Source organism: Phacochoerus africanus, chromosome 6 (assembly GCF_016906955.1).
Source record: "Phacochoerus africanus isolate WHEZ1 chromosome 6, ROS_Pafr_v1, whole genome shotgun sequence".
NCBI classification, from domain to species: domain Eukaryota; kingdom Metazoa; phylum Chordata; class Mammalia; order Artiodactyla; family Suidae; genus Phacochoerus; species Phacochoerus africanus.
Genome location: NC_062549.1, coordinates 101041961 through 101056802, shown reverse-complemented (window position 1 = coordinate 101056802; position 14842 = coordinate 101041961). Strand labels below are relative to the sequence as shown.

Here is a 14842-nt window from a genome sequence, read left to right as displayed (position 1 = left end):
AGTTCCTTTTTATCCACATCCTCTCCAGCATTTATTATTTGTAGACTTTTTAATGATGGCCTTTCTGACCTGTGTGAGGTGGCACCTCATTGTAGTTTTGATTTGCATTTCTCTAGTAATTAGTGATGTTGAGCATTTTTTTAGTGCCTACTGGTCATCTCTATGTCTTCTTTGGAGAAATATCTATTTAGGTCTTCTGCCCATTTTTGAATGGGTTGTTTTCTTGTTGTTGAGCTGTATGTGTGTTTGTATATTTTGGAGGTTAAGCCCTCGTCAGTTGCATTGTTTGCAGATATTTTCTCCCATACTGTATGTTTTCTCTTTTTTTTTAATGGTTTCTTTTGCTGTGCAAAAGCTTGTAAGTTTGATTATTTTTGTTTTTATCTCTATTGTCTTGGGGACTGACATAACAAAACATTTGTACAATTTATGTCAGAGAATGATTTGCCTAAGCTCTCTATCAGGAGTTTTATGGTGTCATGTCTTATGTCATTTAACAAATATTTTGAAATTTATTTAAATAGCTATGGATATTTAATAACTTGAGAGACTCAAACGTTTACTATTTTAAGATTAATTCTTCTGATAACCATATTACTGCAATCTGTACTTGAACAGGAAATCTGGTCTTAAAACAAGTATTTTGTAATATTGTTATCAATTAACGCAAAGCATGATTGTTTCTGGCTTCTTAAAGATTTCCAACCAGCAGAGGAAAATCGTGCACATGCTTATGGTGTTACCATAAAGCCTAACTGCATTTATTTTTACATTCTTGTATTTCCTCATTTGCTTTAGATTCTCTGCCAGAATCACTTTTTTTTTTTTTTTGGCATAGTTTTTAGTAATTAGAACAGCTGTTTCCAATGCCATAACTAGGGTAATGAAACCTAATACAACTGGTTTGGGACATGGGGATTTTCCATCTCTTGGAAACTCCCTCCCAGATCAGAATTATTAGGTCTTAGAAACACAACAACACAGTGAGTACAAAAGTAGTTATGCTTTTAGGAGAATCTTCCCAGGGCCCAAAATCTAGAGATCAAAATAGAGATAGTGCAAAAGATCCCTGCTATAGTAATACTTAGGAATCTTGTTCCAAATGGGAAGATAGTTCTCTAAATTCAACAATTTTGCATGTAATTCTTTATTAATTGGTTTTCCATTTATCTGCAGAACTTCAATCTTTTGGCAAGATTTGTCTGAATACAGTTTAATAAGAGAGTTCTAATTCAGTAGTTTTCAAAGTCTGGTTCTCAGCAGCAGCTGCTTGACCCAGGAATTTTCTAGGAATGCAAATTCTTGGACCCCTTCTCAGAATAACTGAATTAAAACTTGTTAAATCTTTAACAAACCCTCCAGGTGATTCTGATGCATGCCAAAGACTAAAACCCACTGTTTAAATTAATTGTTTTATTTTGTAGGTTAGGAAATTAAGGGCCCGATATAAGCGATTTGACTTAGGACAGATAGCAGATACATGCTTATGAATGCACTTATCAATCCATTGTGAGGGCAGAATGCATGTATATAAAATTAATCATTTGTCTAATTCATTATAGGTTATCATAATATGAGACTTGTTCTCAGTAAAATTTTCCCTTGTTATGTACTTCTGATAAGTTTTAGAAGTATTTATTTTGTTCTAAATCATCACAAAAGCCTTATGTCTCACCTTAACAATATGTTTTTTGTTTCTATTATAAATGTGTGGTGTGTATATGTATATAAAATAATATTTTCCAAGCTCATTGGATAGAAACTATGAAAATTTAAAGTCACAATTGAACATTTCATCAAAATTTCTTCTGGGCTATATTTTAATCTTCCCAATTTTCAAAGCTATTCTTATGATAGAATGAGGGTCACTTTAATCCCTCAGATTAAACTTTGTGGGCTATATATATTTTTATAATTATTTATGCCTTTTTAATCTTTTAAAATTGAACTATACCAACGTATAAAATCTACAGAAAAAGCATTTTCAGTGAGCTTTAAAATTGTACACATCATGTAACTATCACCCAAAACAATAGATCATTTTAATCAGTCCAGAAAGTTCCTTTATGCCCTCTTGTAACCAATTCTCACCTTATTTCACCCCCCATAACCACTTTTGGAATTTCTATCATTATAGAAATTGTTAGACTTTAAACTGTTAGACAAATAAAAATCACACAGGATGTATTGATATGGCTTGTTTCACATAAGACGCTTGAGATTCATTCATGTTGTGGATATCAGAATTCATTCTTTTTTATTGGTGGTTAATATTACATTATGTGAACATATGAAAATGTGTTTATCCTACCTTTTTCTTAGTAATATTTTTCTTATCACAAATCAATCCATGCTTATTATAGAAAATTATAGAATACAAATGAGGAAAGAAGAAAGGTATCCATAATCCTACTCTCCAGACATAATCATGATTTAGTAACTTGTATATCCCTGTGAACCTTTGTTTATATAAGTTGTCCACATATATAATATATATATCATATTTTATAAAAATTCTCATTTTAGGTTCAAGATTTACCACTTAGACTCTAAGTGTCTTAAATTGGCACAGTTCTTCATTTTAACTATAGAATATTTCCTAACCTTAAAGCATTTAAAAAATAATATATGAATATAGATTCATGCCCCAGATTCAAATGATACATGATATATAGAATAAAAGTAAATGTTCCTGTTCAGCTCCCTATTTTGCTTGCCTCCCCATAGGTAGCCAGTGTTAATACAAAATCTTGACCAAGATGATATTGATAAGAATCATAAAGTACTGAATTGTTACTTTATAATTTTTCTTCATTTTTTAATTTTTCTTTCCAAGTTTTATTATACAAAAATGATCTTTTTATAATACCAAATGATCACTTTAGGAGTAGTTCTAGTAGTCTACTATCTGTTTTGAGATAGGATCTAAGTATTTTCTCTGGGAGTGAAGAGTGCTATCTTCAGATTTTTTTTGATTGTTGAGTGATTTATTCCTGTCTGTTGTTGGAAGCCTAGATATGTATAGCTCTCTTTCAGTATGTTGACCTTTACCATTTTTTTAAATTATTTATATTGATCTTTACCATTGAAGAAACATATTGTTCAATGGGAAATTGCCTTTTCTCCATTAGTACTGACTTGTATGTCAACTAGCTATATACTGTCATTAAAGTCTAGAGGCTGCAAGTTAGATGCAAAATCTTATTAAGTAATAGAGAATAATACAAAGTATTGTTTAGAGTTTGCTCCTGAAGAGCACTTTGTTTCATTAGCATTTTCCCCATTGGTAAAATATGGCTTGCATTAACAAAGATGAGGCCTCGATTAATGTCTTAATTTGCAGTTTTTGGTCTTTTGAGTCCTTGCTGTTCTTTAGGACAATACTTAAGACAGGGTAGGGCAGGGTAGTGACCTGGAAGTCCAGAAACTCTTTGCCTCTCTGTACAGCACTATAGATTCCAAAGATTATTACTTAATTTCTTCTGATTCCGAAGCTCATTTATCACTGTAGTGAGTTTTACTTGGAACTCTATTTTACCTTCTTGGTTTTGGGGTCAGAACTACACATTTAGGTGAAATCACAGATGCAAAGTTCTGTACTACTAAACCCAAAGCTCTAAGGACTGACCTTATCTCTCATGATGGAGCTAATAAGATGTTGTTTTGATGATTAAATAAGAGCAATAAAACTTCATATGTGCAGAGCCCCCATCAAACTTTAAAATTACTTTGAAATAGTCCCATTATTATAATATTAAAATAATATTAACTATTATTTAGTGAGCCAAATTCTGTTAAAGCACTTCCCCCAAATCATCTCGTTTAATCCTCAATAAGAAGTTTGGGGGTTTATTATGAGCTTTCATTGAAAGTATCTGAGGAGTTCCCATTGTGGTGCAGCGGAAACGATTCCTACTAGGAACCATGAGGTTGTGGGTTTGATCCCTGGCCTCGCTCACTGGGCTAAGGATCCAGCCTTGCCCTGAGCTGTGGTGTAGGTCGCAGACATGGCTTGGATCTCACGTTGCTGTTGCTGTGGCTGTGGTGTATGTAGGCCAGCAGCTGTAGCTCCAATTAGACCCCTCGTCTGGGAACCTCCATATGAGGCAGGTGTGGCCCTAAAAAGCAAAAAAAGGAAAAAAAAAAAAGTATCTGAATGTCTCCAGGTTTAGAAGCGTGGGCTCTGTCCTGGAGATGAGCTTCAGAAATACTTAAGACTGTTGCTGACTTTACAAGGTCAAGTTAGTGAAATCTAGGGTTACTGTAACTGGGGAATAAATGTTCTGCTCTGGGGAAATGATTACTTGGGTCCGTTTTCCTTTCCATCTGGAAGCTGGATACCTCTCAAGCCAGGGAGAGAGTTCTTTATTGTAAGTGGACGTTGACACCTCAGTTTCACCTAGACAGAATTCCAGTTTCCCTCCTTTCTTTGCGTGCATTCCAAGTTCTACACCCAAGGGTGGGTGTCTTACTACTGGATAATGTTGAATAATACAGGATACTAAGTGAAGTCAGTGAAATTCTCAGCCCCACTTCTACAGATTGCAGCACTCCCCAACACTAGGAACTGCTTGCTCAAATAAACAAGCCTTTTGTTCTAGTGTTTGTCTCCCTTCCCCACCCCTAAAAGAAGGCCTGAAGTCTACCTGAACCTGAAAGAGGACTTGGTGATGGGAATCTACTCTCAGATGTTTACATTCTTGAAAAAGCTCATTTTCTTTGTTATCTTCAAAATCTTGGTTAACCAGCTGCATTTGTGGTTTTTGTTGGACTTTCTCGGGTGACTGCTTTGTGCTATTTCTTTTCTAAAAAAGGGCAAATCATCCAGGAAGCTAAACGCAACCCCAAGAGCACGTGGGGAGAAGCATTTGTCCTCTTTTCCAGATACTCCCGACAGGGAGAGGCTGAACTGATCCTCCTAATATCCGCCCTACCTGCTCCCTCCGGTTTATCAACCCTTTCTCCTTCGCCGCTGCTGAAGCCCCAGGGCCTTTTAATCCAGGGACCAGACTGGGTAGGGAGAGGAGGTGGGGCAGCAAGCGGGAGGGAGGCGGCGCGCAGCGGTATCTAGTGGTGCTGCCAGGCTGGTCCATCCAGAGTACGTGGCACTACCCGTGGAGTGAGGGGGAGGGGATTCAGCTTACTCCTCCCCACGCAGAGCCTCGGAACATCCCGCAGAAGCGGGCGGAAGGATCCGTGAGGGAACTGGTGCGCTTTTTCAGTGAAATTTTAGCAGATGACAGTGGGCCGACAGTGGATGGCATCTGTCTTGCTCTCCGCGGAACCCACGCGAGCCAGGTCTGCGCTCTACTGCAAGGAGCAGTGACGGGTTTGTAGGATAGGGGCCCGCACTCGCCGCCCCGCATGCGCAGAACGAAGAGCCGGCCTGTCGGACTACAGTTCCCAGAGGTCTTTGCGGGTGGCCGCCGGCGCCGAGTCGCTGGCGCCATCTTGAAATCTGATCCTCAATCTCTGAGCCTTTGCGTCAGCCGCGGGCGGCGGTCAGTGTATGGTGAACCAAGCCCGCTTAAAAGGGAGGACGTTGAGGACACCGTGGCTGGAGGGAGAGACAGCTGGAGGAGACATGGCAGGTTTCGTGCGCGGCCTGCGCTGCTGTCACACAGCATCCCCCTGAAGTGTTTCCTCGTCCGCCCCCTCCCCGAGGGGCGGGGCTGACCACTCTGGTACCCAGAGCCCGCGCGTGGGTGACATAGGAGCGCCCCTGCAGAGTGGGGAACCCACCAGGCTGTGCCATGCCGGCCAGGGGCCACCGAGGCGGGAGACAGAACGCGACCAAGCGCTTCTGAGTGATCACCAAGCAGCAGTCGCCTCAGGGCAGCTCGGTAACCGCAGGAGGGAAGATGAAGGAGATTTGCAGGATCTGTGCCCGGGAGCTGTGCGGAAACCAGCGGCGCTGGATCTTCCACACAGCATCCAAGCTCAACCTCCAGGTTTTGCTGTCGCACGTCCTAGGCAAGGATGTCTCCCGCGATGGCAAAGGTGAGTTTGCATGCAGCAAGTGTGCTTTCATGCTTGATCGGATCTATAGATTCGACACCGTCATTGCCCGGATCGAAGCCCTTTCTATTGAGCGCTTGCAGAAGCTGCTGCTGGAGAAGGACCGCCTCAAGTTCTGCATTGCGAGCATGTATCGGAAGAATAATGATGACACTGGCCCGGAGACCAAGGCGGGGAATGGAACTGTTGACATTTCCGGCTTACCCGATGTGAGATACTCTGCACTGCTCCAGGAAGACTTTGCCTATTCAGGGTTTGAGTGTTGGGTAGAAAATGAGGATCAGATTCAGGAGCTACATAGCTGTCATGCTTCGGAAGGCCCTGGTAACCGACCCAGGAGATGCCGTGGCTGTGCAGCTTTGCGGGTTGCAGATTCTGACTATGAAGCTATTTGTAAGGTGCCTCGAAAGGTGGCCAAAAGTATCTCATGTGGCCCTTCTACCAGGTGGTCCACCAGCATTTGCACTGAAGAACCAGCTTTGTCTGAAGTTGGGCCACCGGATTTATCAATTTCTAAGGTTCCCCCAGATGGAGAAAGCATGGAGGAAGAGACACCGGGATCCTCTGTGGAGTCTTTGGATGCAAGTGTCCACGCTAGTCCTCCACAGCAAAAGGATGAGGAACCTGAGAGAAGTGCAAAGGAACTTGTAAAGTGTGACTGTTGTTCAGAGGAACAGGCTTCACAGCATACGTGTAACCCCAAGCTGGAGCTAGTTCTTAGCATGATTAAAGGTCTTGATTATAAGCCCATCCAGAGCCCCCGAGGGAGCAAGCTTCCTATTCCAGTGAAATCCAGCCCACCTGGAGCCAGGCCCGGCCATGTCATGACAGATGGAGTTAGTTCTGGCTTCCTTAACAGGTCTTTGAAACCCCTTTACAAGACACCTGTGACTTATCCCTTGGAGATTTCAGACCTGCAGGAGCTGTGGGATGATCTCTGTGAAGAATATTTGCCACTTCGGGTCCAGGTATACAAAATGGCTGCATTAGTGCCTTTCTGAGTAAAGTTAGCTGGCCTCGGGCCTCACATGATTTCTGTCTAGGTAAAGGATAATAATATTCTAGACTTGAGAAAAATAATCATTGAGCCCACTTTAGCTTTACCTTTTGCTTGTGTCCCTTTTAGTAAACTTGATTCACTCAAATAATTTGCATTTCACAATCCTCTTTATAACATCTATTGGCTTTCCCATTAATTATCAAAATCGCACACCTTTTAAGACAAAAAAAAGATTCCTAATTTACTTTTACCCTATTAAAAGACATTTAATCTTATTTCTGGCGTTAGAATTCTTTCCTCTTGCCTCTTTTTCCTACCTCCAACCTCTCCTTTCTCTCTCTCTCTCTTTTTTTTTTTTTTGATTTTCATCTTTGGATTGATAAATATTTTCTCCTATTCTGTAAGGAAGTTAGTTCTCTAGTTAGTACTCCCTAGAGCATTAAGCCTTTCATCCCATGTGTGCCTCAGAATGATTAGAGCATAGGGTAAAAATTTGGGAAAAAACCTATTAACCCACCAAAATATTGTAACATCTGGGCAATATTTATAAATTAAGAGGTCATTTGAAGACTAATGATGATTTGTTCATAAAAGGGACTTGGGAATTCCTGTGTTGTCATTTAAAATGTTAAGGCAAATACTGTTTACAGCCAGTTTGTTTACTGAGCTCTATTAGAAGATGCTTGCTATTAAGTAGGGATTCATCCATTATTGGGTGATAGAATTTTATCTGTTATACTCTTGAGTTTCTTAATGAACTAGAAGATGACAGTTGATCTTAATTTGAGCTATTCATATCTGCCCAGTTGATTTCATATCAGCCTTTTAAATTCAGCTAAGTACAGAGACCTGACAGATGCTGTTTTGTTTCTACAGCAACAGTAAATGCTACATGCAGTAAACTTTGTGAAACATCTGGCACCTTCTACTTGATACAGATTCTTTAGTGATACCAATACAAAGGTGGCTAATCTAGAAGGCATTTTTGGAAAACCTGTTACCAGTCAACATCATCCCAGAAAATTAGAACTTCTAAATGAAATTGCCTATTGTCACTTGAAATTTTTGAAAAGTAGTTCTGCTATGTATTAAAGTTGTGTTACAGTAAGGAAAAAAAGGGAAATAAAGTTTTGAATTTGTACCAAATTGTCAGAAACAGCATGTATTAAAATGCTATGAAAAAATACAAATACCAAAAAGTTTAAAATATGTTTTCATTTGTATAGAATGTTTAGTATCCCTAAAGCTTGTATACTTTTCTATTACTTCTTTTTCCTTCATTGGCACTTCACAGCTAAATTTGGGCTTTACAGTATTTCTGTGAGCAGACATAGATGTCACAAATTAAATATGGTGTTTTCATATTTGGATCTAAAAGTAGTCTGGGCAAAGTGGGTGGGAAATAAGCCAACCCCCCCCCCCCAAAATGGCTAATATAGAAGGATAAAGACTTAGAAAATTACAGGTAAAACAAGAGGAAAATTTGTCTCCATTTTAAATTAAGAATACTATCTTGGTGCCTGGACTCAACAAATTTTGGAATTGGGGAGGATTTTAAAGATCATCTCATGTAGGCTCTCAGTTTAGAGAGAGATACTGAAAGCCCATGGTTTAATAACTTAGCCCAGGCAGAGCCAAAGATTCCTAACCATTCTCAGCCAAGACTTTTTATTCTGTATATTAGACCACATTGCCTGATGTACATTGAATTAAATGAGTACTTATTTTAAATGAAGAGTATTCTTTCTGTAATGTAAGAATTTGGGGGGGGGGGCGGATTCATTAGGAATTCTGTAAAGAGATTTGTCAAGCTAATGAACACATTTAAAATATGGTAACTGTACCTTTAGGGCAAATCCCCTTACTTCACTAAATTTAGACATTAGAAAAAAAAAAAAATAGATCTTTAGAACAGTAGTGTATGACCTTTTTGCTGTCACCTGGCTTATAGTCTTTACTGTTTGTGGAAAAATAAAACATTGACAGGGAGAAAACTTTCAGCTTGAAGAATCATGGCATTTAATTGCTATGCTATTTTTTCCAATAATTAAGGAGGGAAATAGATTAATTAGACTTAGAGTGTTTGTAAATAAAATGCCTATTTTGGCTCCTGGATCTGTTGTTTAAGTCTGGTTGACTTTTAAGCTGCTTAAGGCCTTTTGTGCTTTATGGCAATACCAGAGCTAAGTAGGACAAAGGCGAGCTGGTTTTTGTCTTTTCTCTGAACAAATGGGGAAAGAATAGAAATAAGTGTAAATTATTCTTGATAGTTCTCTTTTTAGTTTATAGGAAAAAAAATGAAAGAAAAAGTGTTTTCCTTTAGTTAAATTCTACTACAAATAGGAAGAAAAGCTGTTATCCTAAAGAGCAGGATTGTTCTATTAGGTCATTTTGATTCCTTTGTTTAATCTAGTTACCCCGAGTCATGCAGGGTTAAATATCACCATCAGAATTCCTTCTGGTTGCTTTTCTTCTTTCTCTTTATCTCTTTTCTTCTTTCTTTACCTTATTAAAGAAAAACAGCAATAGTGTAGATCTGCTTACTAATTTTCTGATAATCAAGTTCATTTATTTGCTATGCTGTCTACAAAATTTATGTCTGAAGACCCAAGATTGTTCATATACCTAAAGAAAGGTTTGAAGCCTTATTCCAGCTGGTATTTTCTTTCTTTATTGTCTGCCCCTGAACTAGAAAAGCTATGATAGGAGGGGTGTGGTCCCTTAGTAAACATCATCAGCTAAGGCTCTTGTGTTTCCTTTTCTATCTAAATTCAAAGAGCAGGAGATCTGTATTGCATTGCTATGGTTTGCTCCTGTGTGGCTGTGATAAATTTATCCCTCCTGTGGCTTAGCTCTGTAATCCCAGTGAGGCCCTTTAGGTGTAAGAATTAGATGCTGGTCAGAGATTAGGCCTTTAATTTTATGCTAGGTGATAGTGATAGTTTTCATGCATCCCCTATTACTAACAATAGGATAGAAATTTATAGTGGTTTGATCTCTTTGACTTGCTGTCATGACTAGGAAAGTGTCAAGAAAAGTGCTCTTAATCCAGAAAATCTATGTGACTGCCTTTTAGCGGAAAAGATTTTATGTTATGCAACATTAGGCCTGGAAGCATTTCTCTTCTGATGCTGAAAAGCATTCATCCTGTGTCAAAAGCAACTTAATTTAAAATTATGATTTTAGTAACTGATGGCATAGAGATGAACACTGATTCAACCAAATCAAGTATTACTGATTTTAGCCTCTACAAAATCTTCATGGGGTGATTGGTTTAAGTATTTGACATTTCACAGGAATTCATTGTGAGCTATTTACTCAGTGGGACTTTGCTAAGTGCTCTTTTGGCAATTTATCTAAAAAGACATTCTTTCCTGAGATTTAAAATAATAGAGGACTATGAATAAAGAAAGAAACACTTTCCAGTTTTTAGGTCAATATGTTACATTTATAGAAGTAGGAATTTGCTGTGATTATTCATGCCAGGATGGATTTAGATGAGATACAGATGCATTATGGACTTTTCTGTGGCATTCTTTGGATTTAAAGTTGATGTCAAAATATCTAAATTAACCATCTACCTTTCTATCTCTTATCTAGTCTTTTTTCTAAGAGAGCCACTGAGGGATTAGCACATCCGATTGGGAATTAAGAGGACAGGCCTGTTTTCGTTTATTCACTTTTGTTTTTGTTCTTATTCACTTATTAAGCAAAAACTTTGGTCCTGTACAGTATTTCAGGCATTATGGCAGGCAGTGGGTTTATAGAAATGAAAGATGAGTTACCAGCCTAAGTGCATTTGGTTTAATTGGATATTCTCCTGATTTCCAGTAACTTTGGATAAGTTACTTACCTCCTCTGAGCCTCCTTTTCCTCAAATGTAAGATGGGATTGGACCAGATGGTTAGTTTATAAAGTGTTCTTCAAAGCTTTAAGATTTTTTAGCTTAAAGTGATTAAATATGGCCACCTTCTCTGCCATTTAAAATGTGAAGCTGTTGTATTTTGCTTGGAAAATTGTTTTGTATCAAGGAAGTAAGTTTTGTAGAGAATGTTTTATCATTAAATAAATCATAAAATTATTTATCAGTTAGAATTGTTATAAAATGTTAAAGTAATTACCTCTCGAATGGTGTGACATTAATTCACATTGCTTCAGGGCATCTATGCATCTTACACTCAAGGTTGCCTGTTATACCCAGAACAACAAACATCTCAGTTTTTTCTAGGAGTTGTTATCCTTGCTGCTTTTCTCTTTCTCCCTCTCCCACCAACCATTCCTAATGACTATCCTCAAAATATCCAAATCCACCATTTCTCTCCCCCTCCGTTACTCTCACTGTAATCCAGGCCACTATCATCTTCCCCTCCAGGCCTGCAGCAGCCTCCTGGCTGGTCTTCCCATTTCTGCTGGTGCTCTTCAACATTCAGCACAGAGCAGCTAGAGTGATCTTTTTTAAATTTAAATATGATTGATTTCTTCTCTGTTACAAACACTGCAGTCCATTTTCATTTCAATGAGAATGAAATCCACCTTCATTATCTCTGGTGTACAGAAGCACATCTGATCTGGCCCCTGTCTTCCTCTCTAACTCATTGTCTATTACCATCCCCTTTGCCCCTTATGCTCTAGTCCTGTGCTGTCCAGCAAGGCTGCCCACTAGTTTTGTGTGGCTGTTTCATCTCATACCTGAAGTGCAGGTAGTCCAAACTGAAATACGCTGTGAGTGTGAAGTATACTCCTAATTTTAAAGACTTAGTATAGAAAGAATGTATGATAATATTTTAGATATATTAGGTCAAATAAAATGTTTTATTGAAATTAAGTTTACCTGTTTATTTTTACTTTAGTCAGGAAAGATACTAGAAAATTTTAAGTTGCATATATGGCTCACTTATTTCTACTGGAAAGTGCTTCTCAAACCACTTAGGCCTTTCTCTTTCCCAGGTCATAGCTGCCCTAGGTCTTTTCCATTAGCTATTCCTCTACCTAGACTATTTCTATTGATCTTTGCAGAGCTGGCTTCTTATCATGTAGATGTGTAGATCTCCACTTAAATGCTGCCTGATAGAGACCTTCCACAGATCTACCCATTTAGAATAATTTAATAGACACTGTCATACTTCCCTATTTTACAACATATGTCTTGTCTGTCTTATATTTCCTTGTTCTTTTATTATGTAGCTCCGCAGTCCTGTTCCCACAGTGCTTTGCATATTAGGGAACTTCATAGATGTTTTTTAAAAATGATAAACAGCACTGGAAAAATAGAAAAGATTTTTTTTTTTAAACTGAAATCTATAAACTTCCAGTTCTGGCAGGAAGAGATTTAGGGTAAGCTGTAACCCCACTGCCTGGAAGGTGGTAATCAGAGAATTTGAATGTATAAGGTAAAGAAAAAATGAACAGCAATTGCCTTTTTTCTCTTCCTAAGGAATTCGTATTGTTCCTAATAGGGGTAGGGGAGGAGAGGGGCAGAGCAGGGAGAGAGGAGATGGGATTTAATGCCACAGTGAATTGCTCAAGTTTTATTTTTGTATCTTAGCTCATAATGAATATTAGGTACAGTTCAATAAGTTTATCTTTGTCTGATTGATCTCCCAAATATATGTGGTTTTTTTTCTCTCTCCTGAATATTTTTGGTGAATTCATATTCTTATAAAACATACTTCCTTCTCAGACCACCATAGGTTTTTTAATTTGTTTTTATTTTTTTACTTTGTATTTTGAAATAATTCCAGACTTAGTAATGTCATAAATGAAGTACAGAGAACTCCTAGACTCACCAATTGCTAATATTTACCCAGTTTCACCAGTTGCTAATATTTTGCTACGTTTGCTTTATCACTCCCACTGTCTAGACCCTCTTTTTTTAAAATCCCTGAACTATTTGAGAATTAGGTGCAGATGCTATGCGTCTTTATACTCAATAAGCATGTATTTTCTAAAGACAAGGCCATCTCTTACATAAATACAGTACAATCACCAAATTTAGGACATTTAGTATTGATAAACTACTATCATCTAATGTATGTCCATATTCAAAATCTACCCATTTTTCCAGTAATGTGAATAGGCATGTTTGTAAGAAAAATAGTTGAACTGTAGCTTTTTCTCTCTTATGCACAGTATAAGTTTGATCCTTTGAATTGCCTGACTGAAAATAGGATAAAGTAAATATTTTTTAAAAGTCCTTCCTTCTTTCTAATCTCTGAATAATTTGCTTTAACTGAATAGTGTTTGTGCAGGCTCATAGGGAAAGGTAGGTTGGGGAGCTAGGGAGTATGGAAAGGATGGAAGTAAATCAGCATTCACAATAAGGGAGAAGACGTCTCCAGGAATTCATACAAGAACCCTGGCTTTCAAAGTCTCTGGCCAAAGATGCCTAAGATATTTGAAGATTAAAATTAAAATGTATGCTTGGCTACATTTAACTCAGCTTACTTGTCTTGCTGCTGCTTCTAGCCTGTGACCATGACTGAAGAGTTACTCAAACAACAAAAGCTGAATTCAGATGAGACTGCTATAACTCAGCAGTCTGTATCTGATTCCCATTTGGCAGAACTCCAGGAAAAAATCCAACAAACTGAGGCCACCAACAAGGTATGATCGGTACCATGCCCTTGGATCACGGGGTTTCCTGAGAATGTGACTGGCTCTAGCTGAGTCTGTTAACCTCTCTGAGTAGGACCTGGAAGATGGAGACTGTATGCCTGGTGCTCTGTGGAATATATGATTAAAAGTGTACTTCTTTCTTTATCTCTTATCAAGATTTTAGTCTGTTCTGCACAGATCAGAACTTCTGGTGCCTTTTAGGCCTAAATGCATTTTTTTTTAACTGTATTAAGGCACTGAGACAGAAGGTTTATGCTTTTGATTTTAGTTTAACTTCTCACCCCTTTATAGCCCATAGATTTTTAACATCTGCTTAGAAGAAAATTCCCATAATATGGGATGCTGCACTCCTGGCCTGGTGTGCCCTTGTAGTGTCCTGTCCTGTAGTGGCTCCTTGGTCTTTATGTAAAAGATCCACAGTGACTTGTGTGGACAAGAGTCCAGTATGGCTGCCAGTATAGAGAAAGCACAGTGCGTGAGAATTGAAGCAAGAGAGTGTCGAAGGAAGTAGTTCATGTTTCCCACTCCTTTCTCTTGCTGATTAACCTAGGACTAGAATGGTTACTATATGTGGGGAAAAAATAACAAGGTAATATTCCCTGAGAAATCCTTTAAACCTGGGATTGAAGAAGGACTTGAGAATTAGTTGTATTGGAGGTTAAATGAAATCATTGACCTAAGAAATTGCTTTTCTTTGCTGAATTCAGATTCTTCAAGAAAAACTGAATGAAATGAGCTGTGAACTAAAGTCTGTTCAGCAGTCATCTCAGAAGCAAGATAGTACAATTCAAAGCCTCAAGGAAACTCTGAAAAGCAGGGAAAGCGAGGTAAAATGTTTGGCCATCAAGGACTTATGAGGAAACATTTTTTCCCATCAAAGTAGAAAGAATTCTGTAATTTGTAGAAATGGATATTGTCAGACTAACAGAAAAATCATAGTGTCATCTGAATTGGTATTTTGGAGTAGTCTTGATGCTAAAATCTATACAGATGAGATAATGGAATGTTTATTTAGTTGGCTAATATGTTTGGTACTCCCTCTCTCATTTTCAGACTGAGGAGTTGTACCAGGTGATTGAAGGTCAAAACGACACAATGGCAAAGCTTCGAGAAATGCTGCACCAGAGCCAGCTTGGACAACTGCATGTATGTGATGGTCACGGAGGACAGGAGGGGCAACCCAACTGTCAGTCATAGTCTTGATTTTGC

General features: G+C 38.3%; 1 protein-coding gene across 10 annotated transcripts in view; it reads left to right on the top strand.

Moving 5' to 3' along the window:
* Nucleotides 1-14842, top strand: part of PDE4DIP (phosphodiesterase 4D interacting protein) — a 214513-nt gene that overhangs the window by 127027 nt on the left and 72644 nt on the right. For 4 of the 10 annotated variants that reach the window (XM_047784872.1, XM_047784873.1, XM_047784864.1 and 1 more), the window contains 3 exons: nucleotides 13484-13621; nucleotides 14341-14460; nucleotides 14687-14779. In XM_047784872.1, coding sequence (XP_047640828.1) covers nucleotides 13484-13621; nucleotides 14341-14460; nucleotides 14687-14779 — 351 coding nt within the window. Of the gene's footprint in view, nucleotides 1-5084; nucleotides 6987-13483; nucleotides 13622-14340; nucleotides 14461-14686; nucleotides 14780-14842 lie in introns of those variants that run through there. The other 6 variants (XM_047784869.1, XM_047784866.1, XM_047784868.1 and 3 more) reach the window with 6 other exon arrangements.